Source organism: Capra hircus, chromosome 19 (genome assembly GCF_001704415.2).
Source record: "Capra hircus breed San Clemente chromosome 19, ASM170441v1, whole genome shotgun sequence".
NCBI classification, from domain to species: Eukaryota; Metazoa; Chordata; class Mammalia; order Artiodactyla; family Bovidae; genus Capra; species Capra hircus.
Genome location: NC_030826.1, coordinates 33442863 through 33464924, shown reverse-complemented (window position 1 = coordinate 33464924; position 22062 = coordinate 33442863). Strand labels below are relative to the sequence as shown.

Here is a 22062-nt window from a genome sequence, read left to right as displayed (position 1 = left end):
GGAAGAGCGTGGAGTTGAAGGTCAAGGGTTGCAAGATCTAATAGGTTAGGTCACCCAGGGCTTTCAATGCTAAATACGAAATCTGGACTTTCTTCAGCAGGCCACAGGGACTTCATGAATCATATAAGTGATCCTACATTGAAGGCAAATCTCGACTTTTATAAAGGAAAAAAAATTTTTTTTAATTAAGGTATCAGAGTTTAAATCTTTTGGAATGTTGATGAAACAGTCAGATGTCTAGTTATAACATTTATTTAGTTACATGTGCATATTTAAAATAACAGTATATACAAGAATACATTAGTACAAAATATTGCTTTTTCCCCCCATCTCACATTTCAAGTAACAACTTTATTCCCACTCTTCATGTGCACCTCGGACACTGAAGTCTTCACCCCCATAGAGCCGTGGTTTCTGGAGGCACTCCTCCTAGGTTATCTGAGATGCAGCGTAAGACATATGTCTGACACTGGCCTTGGGAAGCCTGACCAATCCAGAGTCAGGACAGTCCTCTCCAGCCCTCACTTGTCATGTCGTTCAGGCTTATGAACCTTAGAACAAAACCACTTGCTTATTGCTTCTGAACTTGCTCTTTGAAGCTGGTTTACAAAACCCACCACTAGTGACAAGGAGGGAACCCCCACCCCCCTAATCATTCATACCCTTCCCACACCCTTCCTTTAACCCATTCCCATGGGAGGGCCTGATTTGAGGCTGTTTGGGACTGAAATGTGAGGGGAAACCTGAGGTAGAGCAGTTGTTGGAGATGACAGCCTGACTGTAGGGGTGATTGGAAAGTAGTTCTTGGGAATAGGGCCAAAGAGTCCCAGGTGGGGTCAGCATCCCAGGTGCCCTTGGCTTGGACAGCCGTCTAATGCTGATAAGGGATTTATGCGCTTGAGTGAGTGAGTAACGGGTCTCAAGTTACACTTCTGAGTAGTGTGGGCACTTTCGATCAGAGGGCATGAAAACATTAATTTCCCAATTTACAGGAAAGCTTCTGAGATTCTCAGCAATTGGGAATTCGCTAAAATGCAAAATCTCAGCACTCTCCCCTCCCCTCCCCTGGCTCCCCCCCCACCACATACATTAACCCAGAAATTCTGGGGTGGGTCGGGGGAGGGGAAGCAATCGATTGAACATGTTTTCTAGGGGGCCCTGACGCACGTGAAGTGTAAGGTCATGGCTTTCAGGTAATGGGCGGATATCTTGAATGGCTGCCTGGACTTGACTTGTGGCCCTGGAGGGGCCGGCTTTCCTCCAAAGCCTATCTCCCTGTTTATAACAAGAAAAAGGTGCGTGCTTAGAGGAGTACTGCATGGATTCCATGGGAGAGCACCTGGCACGGGGGGTTCCCAGTGCTGGTTAGTATGAAACCATCTCTAGAGGGGACCTCACAAGAGGCTGACCACCTCGGGGTCAGCCCAACAGTGAGTGAGACTTGCCAAGATCGGAGTTTTCACATCACATGTTTGTAGTAACTTTACACTAGGATCCTCATTTCTTGTTTATAAGGTTCACATCTCCCAGAGTTCTGCAGAGAGCCCCATGGGGCTGAGGCTGCTCCTAGGTCCACCTCAACAGGGCCTAGCCTGAGGGGCCTGAGGGGTCAAGGTGCCCAGCCCCTTGCTGTTAGCCAGGTGCTCAACACTTGAGAAACAATGGCGATGAGGGAACAGAGTTGCACACACACAGCCCTTTGGGGGCTGGGAAGGGGGTTCAAAGGTAGGGGGGTAAGGTCATGAACCCTGGCGACCTCTGCCAGGGCTCTGGGAGGAAGCGGGGTTAAATCATCGGCTCAAAGGGCCGTCCTGGCCTAAAACCCCAGCACCTGCTTCAAATGAGCATCTCACCTGTCTCCTTGTTGGAGTGGAAGCTCCAGTGACCCAGAGGGTTTCACCCTACTCTGTGTCCCTGCACCGTCAACACTTCGTAGGCATTAAAGTACTTCTGCGTGGGTGACCAGCAGCTCTGTCATTAAAAAAACAAAAGGCTCTTTGCCAAGATGAGGGGCATCATGGGCTCAGGGCGGAGCTCCACCTGACCTGGAGGCCCAGCTCCCACTGGCCCACAAGGTGCCGGCATGTGGGTTCTCACTGGGATGGAGGGAGAGGTCAGCTCAGGTCATTTTAGAGTGACCCATTTTGGAGTGAGCTGGAAAGCCACTTATCATGGATCTGGGTGTCAGGAAACACCACTACCACAGCCCTCACTAGCTCCTTGGCAAATGCCAGTTCCCTCTGGCTGAACGCAAGCCACTCTTTCCTGGCACCTGCCCACCTACCGCTGGGGCCCAGTTGCTCTGCCTGGGCTCATGAGCAACCTCCAGGGGCCAGCTGAGGAGAGCCCCGAGGCTGCGCTGCCATGCCCAGGGTGGTTTGCCAGCCACAGGCTGGGTGGAGGGAGCGGATGAGGAGACACGCGGTGGCGTGAAGCTGAAGGCAGAAGAGGTCCAACCCTGAGTGACAGCCATCAGGCGGGCTTCCCTCCATGCACAGGGACATCCTCTAGGCCTTTGCTCTCAAGGATCCCTCAACACCCTGCCAGCCATTTCCTTGCCCCCTCACCCAACTCTGTGCAGGACGCAGCTCCCTACTCTGAGCCCAAGCAGAGGCCTCCTCAGCAGACAGCCCCGTAGGGCAGCTATTCAGTCGGGCTCCTAAGCTGTAACCCTGAACATGCTGCTGGAATTAACCCCCACGTCTGGCTCCAACCAAAGGCCAGACTCTGTGCCCAGTACCAAGTGGTCAGCACTCAAATTCAGTGATAATCACTACCCTCCCTCATTTGAAGCTTGTATTAGCTACTGACTAAATGGGCATTATTTTATGCCCTCTATTTCTGGGTTTTACTGTCCATTGGTGCCAAAGAGGAAATGGAGTTTATCTTTCATAAGGATGTTTGGGAAGTGTCCAAAGACCCTAGTGTAGGTGACCGTCCCACAACTGGCAAAGCCCTGCCCTTTTCAGGCCAGAGTAGCTTCTCCCTGAAAAAATGAGGGAGTGTCTTTTAGTTCTGTGAGTTTAGGATTCCACTTTAAGAGAATACACAAAATGACCAAGAAAGGTTCGCTGAAGAAAAATTCCCCAGAATTTAGTGGTATTTTGCAAACACGCTGAGCACACACAATCCTTAGTGATCAGAGCTATCTGGTAGTAGTTTAGTCAAGGTCCTTTTGGTTGTGCCTAAGAAAAACTCACTTCAGATTGATTTTTAAAAAGCCAAAATGCATTCTAAGGATACCCGAGGGATTGGCGCAATCCATGGCAAGGAAGCAGGAAACCTTCACTGGGCTGCTGGCTGCAAGGCAGCCGCCCTCTCCCACGTGCTCTCAACATCTGTGTTTTCTGCTCGTCCACACGGCGCTGGCTCAGCGTTCCTGACTCATAAGTGCCCTGTGTGCACTGTCACTCCAGACAGAGACTGGGACTTCTCCTTCCGCTTGAAAACTTTTAGGATAAAGCATTTTCCTGGGCCTCTTTGGATCAGGAGAAGATCAACCCTGGTCCAATAAACTGGTGTGTGGGGGAGGGGAGGCAAGCAGTCATTGTATACAAACACGGCCCCCCAACAGTGTCCTGAAAGAGGTGCCCAGGGTATCAGCAGGTTGCTTAGCTGTCGGTACTTAAATACAACAACAAAAACAAAGACGTCTGTACTTGTCTGTTCCGAGTGACTTTCCCTTCCAAATTCTTACTGAACTAGCCAGAGCTTCAGAAATATAAATACACTTTGTAATGTTCTACTGAATAAAGACACCCAAGCAGAAGAGGTTAAAACAGCTGCTCCCTGTTTTACTGCTCTCACTGGGCTTGGCTGATGCTTTTTATTTTCATCACATCTTACACGAGTGATGAAGATGCATCTGATCACAAAAGGTACCCTCTTTCATAATGTCTTTTTTCTTTTTAACAATGTGTATGGGTGTCAGCATGACATTAAAGCTGGGTGTTCAGGGAAGCCTGCTTCATGGGCACGCTGTACACAGCCTGGCTCTCAAGGCCAGACAACCCCTCCCATTCTGAGGAGCAGGAGCCGCGAGACAGAGCTTCAGGACACACTTCATTTCTGTGTCCTACAGCAGGCAGGGCAGGAAAAGCCAGCCGGTCTCCAGCCTGCTATCCTTCTCTTTATAAGGCCCTCACAGCTACCGACATCCCTACTGAGAAAGCACAACACACACAGGTATAAGACTGGACAGCATCTTAATGGAAAGCACGCATGTCAACAGCCTAGACCCTGACAGACATTGTTATTCCAAAACATGCAGAGGCGGCATGTCACCCAAAACCACAGTTTATTCTATGAACTTTATATTGCTTTTCTGTTATTTAAAGACTGAAGCAAAGTGACATGGATGGAAGTATTCTGTTAAAAGAACAAAGTTAGTCAATCACAGCACAGGCAACTAATAATACTCGGGTCTATGCCACACGCTCCAAACACAGGGCTGAGTCCAGCAGTTCTGGGTTCTTGTAAAGCAAATGGAAATACTGGGAAGAATCAACACATTTCAATAGAGGAGCCATAAATGCCCTGAAAGCAGAAAGTTGACACAATTTTAAATATAATTCATATATATATATATTTTAAAATCAAACACAATTAAATAGAATATGGTTTAAGTACATGAACACTTGGCTTTAGAAGAATAACAGAGGTGGTACACAGTACCAAAACCCACACACAGCCTTTCTGCTTCATCTGTTGATGAAATGGCGTGCCTCTTGCACAGTCAGGTATTGCAGTGGAAGGAACTCTATTCATTCAAGACTTTCTCAAGGACAGAGGTGATTAATAATTATATATTTATATGTATATATATATATATATTATTATTTTTTTTTTTTGCGAAGTCTGAGCAAAAGCAGTAACACCTAAGAGAATGTTCTTCCCCCAACAGTCTGGGTGGCGAGGCCGTGCTGGCAGCGCCCGCCATGGAGTGTGCTTACCGCCAGGGTGGCTCTACCGAGGGCAGTGTGGCCCAGACCGAGGCCAATGGAGTGGAACTGCAGCGAGGGGCCTCTCATGACCATGGACGAAGGAGAAAGGCCACGAGCTGAACACTGCCAGTGCAGCAAAGATGGGCGGCGGGGGTCAGAGATGAGGGCCTTTCTCCCCAACCCTTGCCCGCCCACACCCCTGCCCGCCGCTTGCTTTAAAAAAGTGTACAACTGGGAACAAACATTTGTTCAAGGAACCACAGGGGAAAACTGGAGTGACGGTTGTTGCAAATTCCTTTCCTTGTGTGCTGTGAGGGGAGGGACGTCTCCAGAGCACAGAAGTTGGAGGAGCAGGGCCTGATGCTCACAGTGCAGAGGGTGGCCCCTCCAGCAGAGGAGCTGATTTACATGTATTGCATCCCGGGAGCAATTAAAATGTGAAAACGGCAAACTGCCACCAAAGGGAAGGACAATGTTCACCACAACTTGACCTGTGACCTCTCAGCTTCCTTCCAGATGAACAGCTCTGTGCAGGTCCTATTCCCGGGAAGGAAAGCCATCTGCCAGCACTGTGCTGCCTGGCTGGGGCCAGGCCGACTCACCTGTTTGTGTAGGAGATGGAGCAAAGCACCCCAGGCACCTGCCTCATGATGCTGCTGGGGTGGGAGACCGCCACAGCGGTGCATCAAACACCAGCTCCATGCCCACCCGCCTCCCATGGCACCTGGCCCTGCAGATCCCTGTGGGCTAAATTCCTCTGTGGATGGGTTATTGCCATTGGAAAACGATTAATCTCTAGTAGTGTAAACAGTGCCCTTTGGTCTCTCTGACTGTCACTGTGCGATCATCTGGGTAGCAGGGCATCTACGAGCCGCTCTCCATGGTGGAAGTCTGGGATTGTCTGCCCTTCTTTCCTGGGAACGACAGTGAGAAGAAATACAGTGCTGTTTTCATTGGCTGTGGTGAGGAATCCAACCAAAGGAAAAAAGTTTTCTTATTTTCCAAAAGCAGATTTCCTTGATCTTAGGTCTGAGTCATATCTGAAAAAAGGAAGGAAAAGACAAAGGTAAGGTACATTTCTACAACCAGGGACACACTACTGTCACAAGGAAGAAGGGGATGCAGCGCTGAGTGAGTGCCTCCCGCATACCAGGTACTGTGTACCACCTCAGGGCCCTACTACAATCACCTCCATTTACAGCAGAGCCAATGGAAGGCTGAAGATGCCAAGTGGCCCACCCGAAGGTGATGTGATGAGGACTGACAACCAGACTTGCTTTTTTATCTTTCCATCTATGTAATAGATATTAGAATGAAATATCTACTTTTTGACAAATAAATTCTGTTTCTAGGAATTAACTCCACAGCATACTCTTAAGAGGGGACAAAGACTTTCATACACTGTTCATTAAAGCATTGTTTTCTGACAGGGAACAATCCCAGACAACCAAATGACCATCTGCTGGGGATTCACGAGATGGAGACAGAGCCATAACATGGAATTCTCCAGAGCTTCTAGCAAGAAAACAGAGACTTGTGATATTCTGGCTGCCTGAGACCGAGCTTCTGCAGCTGAGTCCACCTTCTCACTGCACTGACAAGGAAACAAACATCACAGAAGACATGGTCCTTACTAACTGTGAGATGGAAAATATACACACGAAATAAGTCATTAATGCTGTGAGTTTAAATGCCCAAGTGCTTTCTACAGACAAATGCAGGGCAGCTGATTCAAAGCAGGGAGATATCCACACGGGCGAAGGAGAAGCTGTGACCTCGTCTGTGGGGGCAGGACTTTCACATTCACACACTCATGGACTGAGAATTACAGGGGATCTCAGGAGATCTTCTTGTCCAACATCTCTGATCTGCTGATAAGGAAATGAAGGGACCAGAAAGAAGCAACTCGCACAAGGTCACACATACTGACCGAGAATGGACGGTGCTAGGTCTGCTGGCCCAGTGCTTTGACCACACGGATACCCTGCAGGACTGTCATCTCGGCCAACCAAAGAGAAGACCAAGTAAGGTTAAAAGCAAAGCATACCTGCATATCTTAGACATGAAAAGTACACATGGTAATAAAATCTGAACACACAACAATGAAAAGCCTTAAGTTGAAAATCTGCTTTCCAAATGGTTCTAAAGAACAGTTTCACACTGTGGAATATTTGATCATCAACAAGGTAATGGGGGATCACAGAAACAACCATCTTGCACTTCTTTCTACACCTTTATCTTGCTCTTTGCTATTTTGGGTTTGACTAAGCCGGTGAAGATAAATACAGGTACAAATTATCACCCTTACACAGAAAAGAGGACAGAGTCTGCAAAAGTGAACAGAGCTTTGGTCCGAATCAGCTCAGTGAAAAGTTCAAAATTACAACAAGCTCTATTAACGACAGTTCTTAGAGTAAAAAGCTGGCAAGGAATGGGGTGATGTTGGATCCACATCTCAATTCCTGCCCCCAAACTATGGAGGGTCACAGGGGACATCACATGAACAGAGGTAGCTTGGTTTCCTAACTCCTGCTAACGTGGGCAACGCGGAGCAGTTTAACGCCATCATCAGGAGTCTGAGCAGAAGTTCTCCTGTCGTGTGAAGTCCTCCTGAGTCAACTCAGGTTACAGAATGCAAAGCTAGAAGAACACTGGGAGTCTTTTCTTGAAGAAAACACCAGGGGGCTAAGCGGCTCTCTCCAACTTGCTGGGTTATCTGTGAGGCTCTTGCAGGGACAGCTGGTGAAGCTACAGAAAGACAGAGTATTTGGTTGAGGCAAGTCAGAATCTCCTAAGGATTACTGTTGGTGACCTCCAGGTAAAGATGGGCAGAGAGATCACACCCATTCTATTCACACCTTCCTAAAACAGTGCCAAAGTGTAAAACCAAATTCACATGAATGGGAAAAGTGAGAGAAGAGGCAACAGCAGTCAAGTGGAAGGAAATGGATGCATATACAAGACTGAGCAGACCCCCTCCCTCCAAAGTAACTGATACTCACTTTTATTTCCTTCTTTCTGCTTTCTCTGGGTTTCATTTACTCATTTTCTAGTTTAAGACAGAAGACTGACTTTTCCTCATCTAATATCAACATTTAATGCTACAAATCTGCCTATAAGAATGGCTTCAGCAGTACCACACAAGCATGGCCATTCCCCAGGAATGGTGAGGCACTGTTTCCAGGGCCCCTGCAGATACCAACAAGCCGAGAATGCTTGAGCCCCTGACACAGTGTGGGGCTAAGTATTTCCATATAACCCACAAACCTCATCCTGAGGACCTAAAATCACCTCTCGCTTACTTATAATTACCTAATACAATGTAAATACCACGTAAAAAGTTGCCGGACACAGCAAATCAAGTTCTGCTTTGTGGAGCTTTCTGGAAAATTTTTTTTTAGAAATGTATTTTTGATTCATGGTTGACTGAACCATGGATGTGAACCTTCAGATGTGCAGGCCATACTCCACTATGCTGTATTTTCAGCCCAAAGCATTTTCTAATTTCCCTTTGGATTTCTTCATTGGCTACTCCTAGCCCCAGGTTCCAGGAACTGTCCAGTCTACTGATTTCTAGCAGTTCTTTCCTACAATGGGCATTTTTACCCTACTGTGTAAAGACCAGTACTTGGCCAAGGCCTTGTAAGGCAGGCCTTTCTTTTTCCAATACCCTGTCCTATGAGTTCCAGTCACCTTGGGCTCTCTGAACTTCAATTTCTGACTCTTCAACTCAATTAAGGCAATGAACTTGCTAGGCTTCCTCCTCCCTGCACATTGAAAACTGCTCTGGGGAAGTGAACCAGGTATCACCTCAGTGTTACCCTTTTCTGCAGGGGCTACAGCTGTCTACTGCCCATTGCCTAGTATCTGGAAATAGTTGTTTCATTCAGTTTGCCAGTTTTCCGGTTGTCTATCATGAAAGGGCAATTCCTAAAGGCAGGAGGAGAAGTTCCCCTACATCCTGCACGCTTGTGTCTAGGTCTAATTCTCTTTCGTTTCATGCGGGCTGGGTCCTTACCTTTGTGGACTTCTCTACCGGCTGATCACACTGGGCCTGCTGCATCACATCACTGACTATCATCTTAGCAATCTTCCAAGCTAGCTCCTCCTGGGCCTAAAAAAGTAATTGAATTGTTGATAACAGTTATTTGCTAAAGAATCAACAAACATTATTAGTGCTCTAAACACAACTGCATATACATATCATTTCTACGTATTTGGAAAGAAGCACATTCCTATGTATCAAAGGACCCAGGCCACCCTCTGGTTCTGGTATGCTTACATTATGATTCACTGCCCCCCCCCCCGCCCCGAGTCAGCTACAAGCTAGCCAACAGCATGACTAGTTTCATGTTATATGGTCAAAATCAAACACTTTTCTTCTTCCACTCTCGTCTTTCAATGTACCTAACTATCCAAAAAAGCAAACCTCTATTTCTGAAAGTATACCTGACAGTGAGGAAGGAAACGTTTGAGTTCTGCTGTGGCACTGATCACTGATGCCTGCTGACTGATAGGAACCTGATTGCTTGACTGTTTTCCGTGGTCAGAATCTCTGGACCGAGGACCACCGCCTCCAAGCAACTGTGAGATCTTGGAAGGGCCACCCCTTCCTGTCACCTCTGAGACAAGGAAACAGTAAGGTGCCATGCTGCTTAAGCGAGGAACTAAGGAGAGAGAAAGCCTGAAACCTTACTTAGAATAAGTGCCCCTGATAAGACAGAAATCTTTTTACACTAAAAGCAGAATTTACCTCATCAGTATTTCCTTGCACCCATTTCTTCATAGCTTGAGAGAACATGGATCCTAGTAAACAAAGCCAAAGTTGAATGTAGACCTCATGCATAATTTTGCATTAAAAAAGATTATTAAAAGCCATTTCCCAGTTTTTAAAAGATAAACTTCTAAGATTTTTTAAAAATCATTTGCTTTTGGCTGTGCTTGGCTTTCGCTGCTGCATGGGCTATTCTCTAGTTGCAGCGAGTGGGGGCTACTCGCTAGCTGTAGTGCTTGGGCTTCTCACTGTGGCGGCTTCTCTTGTTGCAGAGTACAGGGTCTAGGATATGCATGCTTCAGTGGTTATAGCACGTGGGCTCAATAGCTGTGGCTCCTGGGCTCCAGAGCACAGGCTCAGCAGTTGTGGCACATGGGCTCAGCTGCTCCGTGGCACATGGGCTCAGCTGCTCCATGGCACATGGGGTCTTCCCAAACTAGGGATCAAACCCACGTCTCCTACATTGGCAGGCAGATTCTTTACCACTGAGCTACCAAGGAAGCCCCAAAAGATTTTTTTTTTTAAAAGATATATATATATATATATATATATATATATATATATTATTTTTTACAACCTCACTCCCAAATTAAGGCATATAACCATTAACAAAAACTGATTATATTGTTTCCATAAGAGAATATTTAACTTGCAAATATTATGGCTTGAAAAAACTTTGAAAAGCAGTTTTAGAGCTTGAGGTTTTTCTTCTGTTCTCCTCACTTGATGAAAGAAACTATCAATCAGTGTTAAAATTTGCAGTAAACATTCAAAGACCAAATAAAACCAGGACCAGGATCTGGCCTTGAGGGCAGAATCTAGCGATACATCAGGAGGTACAATCCACTGACAGGTGGATGGACATAAATCTTTCAGACCAGCTCCTCTACTAAAGGGTTTCCAGTGCAGATGCCGCTGCTACATGTTGGATCTCGGGTCTGCAAATTCGCTGGTAAGATCAGCATTTTAAACAGCCAGGCTCTGTCCAGGCTGTAACAACTTCCCAGGAGACACACAGCCTCTTCACACATCTGTACTTAAAACGCTGAGGCACCACCGAGGAAGGAGGCTAGCCTCTATTTCCATGAGTTAAACACACAGCTTATCCTTTCATGAATACAAACAGGCTCACATTCTAACTCTGCCTTAAACCAAGTGGCTGGCAGACTGTTTCTCAGGCAAGATCCTGATTAGTTCAATGACTGGGGTAGTCTATAGTAAACTGCAGTATTCATGAAAAATACAAAACCTGGACCCTTTCCCCTTAATAATTTGTATTACTAGCCAGAAGTCGAAATACTGGTCTTGTTAAACTTTATGGCCAGGCAGAGTCAATATTTCATGGCCACAACATTACATGTTCTGCCTAAAGTCTCAAATGGCTGTTGAACCCACTGAATTTCTTGGCACTCAACTCTTTCTCCAGGCTACTGACAGCCTCTACTTGCTAAAGTGTCCCCCTCTTCTTCTAGCAGGGTCTCCCCCGCTCCATAGGAGCTTCTTCAGGATCCCGTTGTTCCCTCAGCACTTTCTCTGGGGTATCTCATCCCCTCCTTGGCTTCAACTTCCTTCAAAATGCAAATAACTCAAAAATTTGTTCTTGGGTGTCATACCAATACTTAACTTAAAAATTGTCCTAAGACATTTCAAACTTAACTTGCTCCAAATTGAGCTCTTCTCTCATATACTCTTTTTTTTGTAGCCTTCATCTCAGACATTAATTTAATCCTCCATTGAAAATCAACATCATAACGTTTTATCTAGAGAACCCATGTTAAAACCTCATCTGCCTTCCTCATTTACTCTCCCCGTGAATCTGTAAGCAAATTCCACGGTGGATGTAGTCTCCTGAATTTCCTCTGTAAGTGTTATAAGTCTGACCTAATTCCTGCTACCACTACGTACCCCCAAATCCTCTTCTACCTACATTACTAGTGAATCCTACTCACTGAGTAGCTTCTCTGACACCAGACTCTTCCCAACTGCACTTTATTCCCAGACTATGGCAGAAATTTCTATGCACTCTGCTTAGAAATCTCTGCGGCCCAGAAGACAGGACCACAGGCTTCCTAAGAAACACACAAGGGCATTCACAGGGCACACACAGCTCCATTTCCCTCCAGTGCACCGCCACTGCAGAGACTGCCCACTCACAACATCCCTTACAATTCCTTCTTGTGACACTTTCTCCTAGATAGTGTGAAGTGACTATTAAAATTACCTTGCTTGACCCGAAAGTAAAGTTCCCATATTTTCAGAAGCTTCTGAGATACAGCCGCCTTAAAATGTGGCCCTTCCTTCTGTGCTCTATCATCAGAGCTTTAAAATCCAAAATATAACTACAGGTTGGCAAATGACAAACACTCTCTGCAGCTGCCCTCAGCAAGGAGAGGAAAGGAGAGGAAGCAGAGCTGAACTGCAAAGAACTGCTGTCAGCATGGTATTCTGAGCCATTGTTTCATGCAGATGTGCCTTCTGTAATGGGAAAGCAAGTTCAGTAACTTCTGATTCAGAGATAGAGACTGTGTGGAGACGTGATTACACCAAGCCCTTGGACTCACTCCTGACTATAAACACAAGGTTAAAGACATGATAGCTATTTTGTAAAATAAACAGTTTAAATCTTCAACAACCCTTCACTTACAGGCAATGACTAATGTGAGTAAAGGCGTGATACAATGTATAAAAACACCACAAACCTTTTGATTTCTTTACGTCAGGTTCAGGCTCAGATTCTCGGATGAACTGACCCAAGTCACTAACTCTTCCAAACGTCATCTTCCTAAATAAAGAACACATATTGTGTGAAAAGAACACAAGTCTAACAATCTATTTGAAATTAAGAAAAAAAAATTGAATTTAAGCATCTTATCTAGATCTAGAAAATGAGAAATACAATTTATACCTATCTATTTTACTCAGGATGGGACTTATCTCAAAAAGAATTGTCCCCCACAAAAAGCAAACTTTCTCTAACCCATTAATACCAAAACCCAGTTAATATCAATAACCCATTGATACCAATAACCATCAATGCCAAACAGTAACATAACACACTGTGAAATACTTAGCAACAGTTATGAGCTACAATTAACATTATTTATGGAATAGCACAACACAGTTAAGATGAGGTAAATATGTGTAGACTAACAGAGAAAAATCTCCAAACTCACTATGAATGAAAGCACAAGACAGAATGGAGTGTAATTTCAATCACATAAACATAAGCCAACAAAAATATACACCATAACGTAACAGTAATTATCCTAAGAAGGAAGGGGAGAAAATAGGCACTGGTTTGTAATCAAAGGGCACAGTAGCTTTATTTGTAAATTTCATTTTTGGACGAAGAGATCAATATATTTGTATTAGTTACACTTATTTAAAAGAAGAAAATTTTGTAATGCCTATATATTATTTCACCTCAGGTAAAGCGGATTTTATTCTAGAAACAGCCTTCCTAATAAGTCAGTTAATATATGGGTGCCTATACACCAACTGCTACAGATTTGTTTGCCTTTAGAAAACTTTCAGGAAGATGCTAGAACCACTAAACTAAAACAAACACTAAAATCTATCTCTAAAGATAGAGGAAAAAATTCATTATTTCACTCACACGAGAAGGCAATGGCACCCCACTCCAGTACTCTTGCCTGGAAAATCCCATGGACGGAGGAGCCTGGTAGGCTGCAGTCCATGGGGTCACTAAGAGTCGGACCCAACTGAGCGACTTCTCTTTCACTTTACACTTTCACGCATTGGAGAAGGAAATAGCAACCCACTCGTGTTCTTGCCTGGAGAATCCCAGGGACGGGGAAGCCTGGTGGGCTTCCGTCTATGGGGTCGCACAGAGTCGGACACGACTGAAGCAACGTAGCAGCAGCAGCGGCATACATATATTTAATTTACAAATTCAAATTTTATAAATTAGCATGTATTTATTTTACATACAAGAAAAACTATAGAAATTAAACATCTTGCAATTGACAGTCTTTCTTAAGGTCTGAAATAAATGAACCAATCACTCCTTAAGAATAAATAGCATCTTTGGGAATTAACTCATTTAGCATTATTGTCTACCATCTCCTGAAAGAAGAAATAAAGATTACTATAATACTGACGCAGCTTACGACTGGGTAGCCAAAATAACCTTCTATTTACTTCAAAGTATTTTCTGGACTCCTTGGTCTCCCAGATATCACTTTACTTTCTGGTAAAAGCAATTAAGCATGCTGAAATCCCCTTTCATGGTACTGCCAGGACTCAGGTGGGGTAATCATGCATGCCTTTACACAGGTTTCTGTATTTTCAAGCCATCTTCAGGGAAGAGGAAGTGATATTATGATTTGATCTGTGGTAAAGATTGAGAAGTGCTGTATCACTGCCTTTCTGTTTCAGGATAAAGTAAACAACCAAGTTAACTGCAATCATTCTATTCCATTTCCCCAAATACAGCTGGTTCCCCATATCTGCAGGCTCCAGATCTACAGACTCAATCAACGACTGACTGGAAAAAAGCACTGACATTCTGTTAGATATTATAAGTAATCAAGAGATGATTTATACAGGTTTAAAATACCAGGCCATTTGATACAAGGCACTCGAGCAGCCTCAGATTCTGGTACCTGAGGGGATCCTGCAATCCCCTGCAGTTACCGACAGCCAACGGTACTAGTTATATAGTCCATGATAAATGCTTCAGCATCTTCGTAGTTTAAAACAGAGACTTCAAAATAGCTAACATATGAATCAAATGAAACACGGACAAGACAGCCTAGCACACATCATGTAAACATGACATGCATCAGTGTCATACGCAGCAGAGGAATACGGATGGCAATGGAATCCACTGAGCGCTCACTGCTATCAGGCAACGTTTTCAATGCTTTTCACGTACTGTCTCATTTAACCCCCTCACCAACCCAACGAAGCAGGACTCATTCTTGTTTCACGGATGAAAAACTGGAAAGCGTTAGGCAGCTTGCCATCAGCAGTTGAGCCAAGATTAAACCCAGGAAGTCACTCCTGAGCCTTCGCCCTCAATCGCACTCTACTGCACTACATGTAAAAGGGAAGGGCATAGATGAGACAGTGGAAACAATTTTTACATTTTAAATTAAAAAAAATATTTTTAAAAGAAGCTTACCCTGCATATGTCCGCTGATACAAAGATTCTGGATCCAGACTTGCAGCGTCCACAATTATCGCTTCATCAAAATTTTTCAGAATCTTAACACTGGCTTTTTTCACACTGGACTACAATAGAAATTGTGAAATTAGTGTATGTTATTCAGGAGTCCAGTCAGTCCTGGGTTTGGAATGACATCTATACAAAATCTTCAGTGTTTGAAACACACACACTTTCCACTCAACCCCGTCACAAATGAGATGCTTAAAAGCAATGATCCTGAGACTCAATCGTAAGTGCAGGAGGGAAGCCCAATACTGACACACATGACACGTGCACCCATAGGCCACATGTGCTCTCCCTAAGGAATCGAGCTCCAGCAACTGAGCTTATGTTCCCAACTGTGTAAAACTCCCTTCTTCCATGCAGATGTATCTAGGCTGACAAATGTAAAGCCCGACTTTCACAGGATCAGCATGAACGCTTTTGATTCTTAGTGTGGCCATGTGACAAAATAGAAGATGGAGGAAACTTGCTAAGATGAATAGTATTTTACCTCCCACTCCTCATACCCACAAAGAAAACAAGTCAGAATTGGTACTTCTATGAAATAGAGGCATGGGTTGACCCAGTGACTCCACTTCTAAAATTCAATCATAAATAATTTATACAAAATGACTTATACACAAGATTATTTGTTGCAGCATTGTTAAAAGTAACAACAGATAGGAATACCTTTAACATCAATGACTAAAACACAGGTTAAATTAAAAAGAAATATATAAAGTAACTGACCAAACACTTAGAGAACACTCTACAGCAAAGATGCTCATTGTCACCACTTCTGTTCAACACTGTACTGCAATTTCTAGCCAGAGCAGTTAGGTAAGAAAAGGAATAAAAGACATCCAAAATTGATAAGAAATAAAACTATTTCTATTTGCAGATGACATGATCTTAGATAGAAAACCCTAAAGAATCCACAAGAAAACTATTTAGAGCTAACAAATGAATTTAGTAAAGTTGAAGGTACAAGATAAACACACAAAAAGCAGTAATATTTCTACACATGTGGTGAAGAATCAGAAAAATAAATTAAGGAAACAATTTCTAACAGCATCAAAGACAATAAACTATGTAGGAATAACCTGACTCAAGGAGGTGTAAAAAGTGTACACTTAAAACTACGAAACACTGCTGAAAGATATAAAAGATGGCATAAATAAATGGAATGGTATTCCGTGTTCATGGACTGTAAGACTCAATACTGTGAAGATGGCAACACTTCCTAAAGGAACCTTCACAGATTCAATGTAATTCTGACCAAAATGTTAAAGCTGATCCTAAAATTCACATGAAACTACAAGGAACCAGAACAGCCAAATCAATCTTGCAAATGAAAAAAATGCAAAGTCAGAGGACACACACACACAGTTCCTGATTTGGAAGCTTTCAAAACCTATAAACCGTAGTAATCACAACAACGCAGCACAGTCTACGTATAGACACAGATGATGGAGTTGAGCCCAGAGTCCGGGAGTAAACCCACATTTTTGTTGTTTGTTGTTTAGTCATGTGCCTAAGGTCAAATGATTTTCAACAAGGGTGCCAGGACCATTCAATGGTGAAAGAGGAGTTTTTTCAATAAACAGTGCTGGGACAACTAGATATTCACATTCAAAAGAATAAAGTTGAATCCTACTTCACATAATATATAAAACTAACTCAAAATGGATCAAAGGTCCAAAACTCTCAGAAGAAAACAGGTGGGCATGAGGGGTGGTCATTTACTGGACACGAGGTTTCCATCTGATACGATGAGCAAGTCGTGGTGATGGCAACACAAGACTGCAAATATACTGATGTCACAGAGCCATATACTTTATAATGGTTAAATTCATGCTAAAGGAGTTTTTCCTCAATAAAAAAATTGCATTTCTAAACACAATGAACAAGCTGAATATGAGATTGAGAAAACAATTACATATATAAAAGCATTAAGAAAAATAAAACATCCTAGAAATAAATTTAAGACAAGAAACACAGAACTATACTTGAAAACAAAATATAAGATGGCAATCCTCACCAAATTGATCTGTGGAGTTAAAGTCCTCCTTCCCTATCAGAATCCTGACTAGCTTCTTCGTAGACATTGACAAGCTGATCCTAAAATTCATATGGAATTGCAAGAGATCTCAAACCATCAAAACAATCTTGAGAAAGAAGAACTAAGTTGGAGGACTCTACTCCTGATTTCAAAACTTATTACAAAGGAACAGTAATCAAGACTGAGTGAAACAGTCATCATTTGACCCAGCCATCCTACTCCTAGGTATGTACACCAGAGAAATGAAAATATACATCCACACAAAAACTGTACAGCAGCGTGACTTATAACAGCCAAAACAATAACCCCGACGTCCACAAGCTGAGGAGTGAACAAAATGTGGTGTGTCTATATGATGGGAGTGTCACTTGGCCATAAGAAGAACAAAGTTCTAATACATGCTAAAAACACAGATGAACCTCGAAAAAAGAAACCAGTCACAAAGACAACATATCACAAGGTTCCACTTGTATGAGACATCTGGAACAGGCAAATCTATAGAGACAGAAAGTCAACTAGCAGTCACCTAGGGCTGGAGGAACGAGGACTTGGAGGGTGAGAGTTAAAGGGTACAGGCCTCCTTTCTTGGGTGAAAAAATGTTCTATAACTGATTGTGGTGAGAGTTAAGCAACGCTATAAATGTACTACAAAACCACTGAATTATACAGTGTAAATGGATAAACTGTACGGTATGTGAAGTATACCTCAATAAGGTTGTACAAAAAAAAGAAAGAAAAGAGGAGGACAGTGGCAGGAAGGGGACAAGAGTGTCTGACAACCTGGTAAGGTGTTCTCTTTCTTGACCTAGATGCTGGTCACATGGGTTAGGTTCGCTTATCTAAATTCTTTGAGCTCTACATGATTATTAAATGTAGACTTTTCTGTAACATATTATTATATTTCAACCAAAAATGTAAAAGTACTTTTTATGGTTAGCACCTAGCTAGACCTTTGTGTCTAAACAAAAACAGCATTCTACTGGGTTGGCCAAAAAGTTAATTCGGGTTTGTCAATCATCAGAAAGATTTTGGTTAGAATATCTAGTAAGTAGGCTAATTTTATCTTTCCTTGTTTCTTCCACGACCTAAAGTGTATAAACGGGGTCTGATGCTAGGATCTGAGTGAAAGGATCCTAATGGCTGGGCACACGAGTCACTACCTGAGAGGTGGAGCTGTCGGCAGCCCCAGGGTGGGAGTCGTCAGGAGGACCCATAGAGCCTGGAGCCGTCAGCGAGACACTCCCCCCCAGGAACTCGTCTCCTCGAACTGAGTGGATGAGATCGTTCAAGTATTTATAATACAGATTGCTGGACAAAAAGCCAGGCAAAAAGACCTGAAAGAGAAGATACTTTGTTAATGCTACTAGTCACCACTCCTGACCTTGCGTCTTGTTGTCCTCCAAGTATTATCCCTTTGTACACAGTTTACACTATAACTAAAACTACAACATGTACAATTTATAGGCTCCCCCCGAAAAACTAGCCATGAAACTACTGAATCTGGACTTCTTAGTGACCAGGGAGCGAATGTAATTTGAAACTAGGCTTTTCTGGTTTGTTATAAATACTAAAGTCTTCGTGTATATGTTGATTTTGACTTCTGGACTGATTTCTTTAAAATAAATTACCAGGAGTGTGACTACTGAGTTCAACTCACGAAAACTTCAGCTTTGATAAATCGTAAGGATAATCACTAGCAGTATTATCAAGGCGTCTATTCTGACACAGGCTTTCCAACAGTGGCGTCTGTTTTTTCAAATCACCGTTAAATAAACATCTAATGTACACAGATGTTTTCGTTTGCATTTAAAAATTATTAATGATCCTAAGCTCTCATTATTATTACTGGCATTTCCTATTTTCAACTTTTCCTTTACAGTATTCAGCACAACTATAAATATTGATGTCTGTGTTTCACATACGCCTTCCTCCTAGACAGAGCTGCAGAAGGGTAGAAACCATGTTTTTTCTTCTGTTTACCCCTGTCACAACAACATCCAGCACAGAAATACTCAAAGTATTAGTGAAGGAGGCACACATTCTTCTCCCCATTTACCTACTTGATAGTACTGTACTCTGATATTCTATTTTTCTCTTTTATTAACCAGAAAGTTTACCTTCTTTGTATGGTATAGATCTTGAACTTTCCCTCTAAGATTAGACAATATTTATTTAATCATGAAAAAATGATCAGCCCTGGACAAGAGCTATCCAGTTTCCCAGCAGCTCCCTGCCACACTCCTGACACGGAGGTTTGAGGGGTGGTCATGCAGCAGTGTAATTAATCCCTTTCCACCTGATGCACGAGCCATACAGGAGAGGAACCACGTCATGGGCTTATCCTGGGCTCTGTGCCATGCCCAGTTAAAACTGCTCTAGTTCACCAGAGAATAACTGAGGCACAAGTTCCAACTCTTTATCAATAATAAGCAGCTATTAGCACTTACCTTGTAAGTTACAATGATACAAAAAACTAACTGTTCCAACCCTGTTAGAGGGTTTGGTGAAAAATCTGGATCACCCCTAAGCTAACTTTGCTCAGTACTATCAGTTATCTAAAAGCAATAACAGCAGCAACAGTAATAACAGCAGTTAACATTCTTTAACGCTTATGATGTGTCAGGGGCTATGTTACTAGTAAGCACTCTACACGTCTTACCTCACTTTCATCCTCAAAACACTTCTGAGGTTAAGCACCTGTATGAGCCCCACCTCAGAGAGGAGGAAAATGGCACTGAAGGACTTCGGGAGCTGCCTGGGTCCCTCGGCCTATAGGGTTGAGATTAATACACACCAAGCCAGACTCAAAGCCTTTGCTCTTAATCAACATTGCACTGTTTCAGTTGTCCACTGTTGTGTTTGCTTTCCTCCACATTTCATTTTCTGACTTAAACCAGGAAAAACTTCCTACAGTTTAATACTTCTGGGGTTTTGGTTACCTTCTCCATGGTTGTCCAGGCCTGACGTAATGGAGTTGTGAAACAGTTAGGGAGTGGCCCACCTTCCCGGCAGATGTTGGATTCAATTTCCAGTCGCACAACATCGTCAAATCCAAGAGGATGTGTGGCCTGGAGGGAGAAGTACCTATAGCAGAAAGACGGCAAAAGTCAGCCCATATCCCAGCAATCACAGCGCCTTCTGGCACCGACTCCAGAGATCCTCCTATGAGGCTCGTGCAGACCAAGGCCTACGGAGCTGGGTGGAGGGCAGCCCTGCAGCGACCTTTTCTCCCACCACATCTGAGCATTCTGTGGCTTCCAGCTCCTCTTTACAACGCACATACAGAAAGGCTAATGAAACACGATATTAGGAAAAAAAAGAAAAGCGAAAGAGTAGGAATGGGTAAAGTCAAATTTGGTACAATGACCTGATAAAACAATAGTGCTGGTGGGCGTCTTCGTTTGAAGGCGGCTCCCCGTTTGGACACGGGACCCAGGGCAGACGGCGAGGGGTGCACTGAGCTCCGCCAGGTCCTCACTGCTGCCACTCTTCTGTTCCAGCACAGAAAACCCCACTTTCTTGTTATCAGTATTTTCTTAACAAAAAGTGAGCTTCCTCCCACCTTGCAACAAGTAAGTTGACAATTATTCCTCTATGCTTTGAATTGTGGGGCAACACATACCAAAAAAATTTTTTTTGGCCACACTATGTGGCTTGCAGGGTCTTAGTTCTTAGACCTGGGCTTGAACCTAGGCCCCAGATTCAATCCTTGAAAGCATGGAATTCTAACCACTGGATTACGAGGGAACTACCCCGAATTTCTAAATGTACACATCTGCCATGTTAATGTCCATATAACAATGTTTCCTGTACAGTATTTTCCCACAAATAGATTATACTAAAATAAACACTGGACAAACATTAGAACCACATCCAAGTCCTGCCGCTAATCTGCCCTGTGACTTTTGAGAAATTCACCACCTGTGTGGGCCCTGGTGTTCTCATCAGCAAATTGGGAAAGTCAGACCAGATCTTCTCCTGGGTATTCATCAGGATCACCACATGTTTTTACAGAGAAAGATTCCTGGGTCATACCTCAAACCCACCGAGTCAGAATGTCTTCCACCAGAGGGCAGGAAACCTAGTTTTGACAAGTTCCTAGGTGGCATGTGCACTGACGGGAGCGTGAGCACGCCGGGGAAGCGGAGACCCCTGACCCAGATGCTCTCAGCCTCTGCCAGCCCTAAGGTCCCACTGATTTTTTTTTTACCCTCAAGCTGTCTTCTTAGCAAGTGCTTGTGGATACAAACATCACACTGCTTTGAGGAGCAAACACAGTTTCCAGTTCCATTCCCTGTGAGACTGTGCTGCCATCTCATCTTCCGGGGAAGCTAATGAAAAACTGCTCCCTGCTAAGCGGTCAGTCTGGCTGAGGAGCCACTGAGCCCTCTGCAATATATTCCCGTTGGTTTCATCTTCTTTCATGTCCCAACCCAAGTTTTCAATCACCCAAAGCACCACTGAGTCTGCATGCCGGTGCTTCCTCCAAGAACATTCTTTCCCACCTTCTTCGGCGACAGAATCCAACTCACTCTTTGGGATGCCATCACATCTTCCTTCTGTGAAGCCCTCGGTGACCTCCACCATCACTGACCTACACGCCCCCCACATCCCCCGCATTCCCCCCAGCAACTGGTGTTCTAGGAACCCCTACTCTGCACACACCAGTGAGCAGCTCCTCCGTGGCTCCCTGCAAGCTCCCTGATGGCAGAGACCCAGGTGACCCACCTTTACTACCCAAGAGCACATCAAATGCTCAGTATCTGCTAAGTGCCAAAGTCCTCCACCAACTAGACTCACTTGTCGTATAAGATCATGGCGTCATTTTGCGCCTCCTGTCCGTCGTACTGCCCTTTTTTGGCAGCGAGCTGAGACTGGAAGTTGTCTGCTGCCAACCAGAACTGTAGGATATTCACTGCGTCCTCTTTCTCCATGTACTGGGAAGTAAACATACAAAAGAGGAAAATCAGACTGAAAATCTGTAAACAAATTTCTCTCACCATCTCTCATCTATATATATAAGCATCAATTATTGAAATATAGGACATCAAGAGAAGAAATCCCCGCAAAACCACCCACTCTCCAAAGAGATCCACTTGCTCACTTAATG

General features: G+C 43.8%; 1 protein-coding gene across 2 annotated transcripts in view; it reads right to left on the bottom strand.

The window, feature by feature from the left end:
* AKAP10 (A-kinase anchoring protein 10) overlaps nt 237-22062 on the bottom strand; it is a 45539-nt gene continuing 23713 nt past the window's right edge. Inside the window, exons 8-15 of one of the 2 annotated variants that reach the window (XM_018064728.1) lie at nt 21753-21889; nt 19892-20036; nt 18113-18286; nt 14864-14973; nt 12417-12499; nt 9697-9749; nt 8962-9057; nt 237-5983 (exon numbers count right to left, since the gene is read on the bottom strand). In XM_018064728.1, the coding sequence (XP_017920217.1) occupies nt 5978-5983; nt 8962-9057; nt 9697-9749; nt 12417-12499; nt 14864-14973; nt 18113-18286; nt 19892-20036; nt 21753-21889 (804 nt within the window). In that variant the 3' untranslated portion in view covers nt 237-5977. The other variant, XM_018064727.1, reaches the window with a different exon arrangement.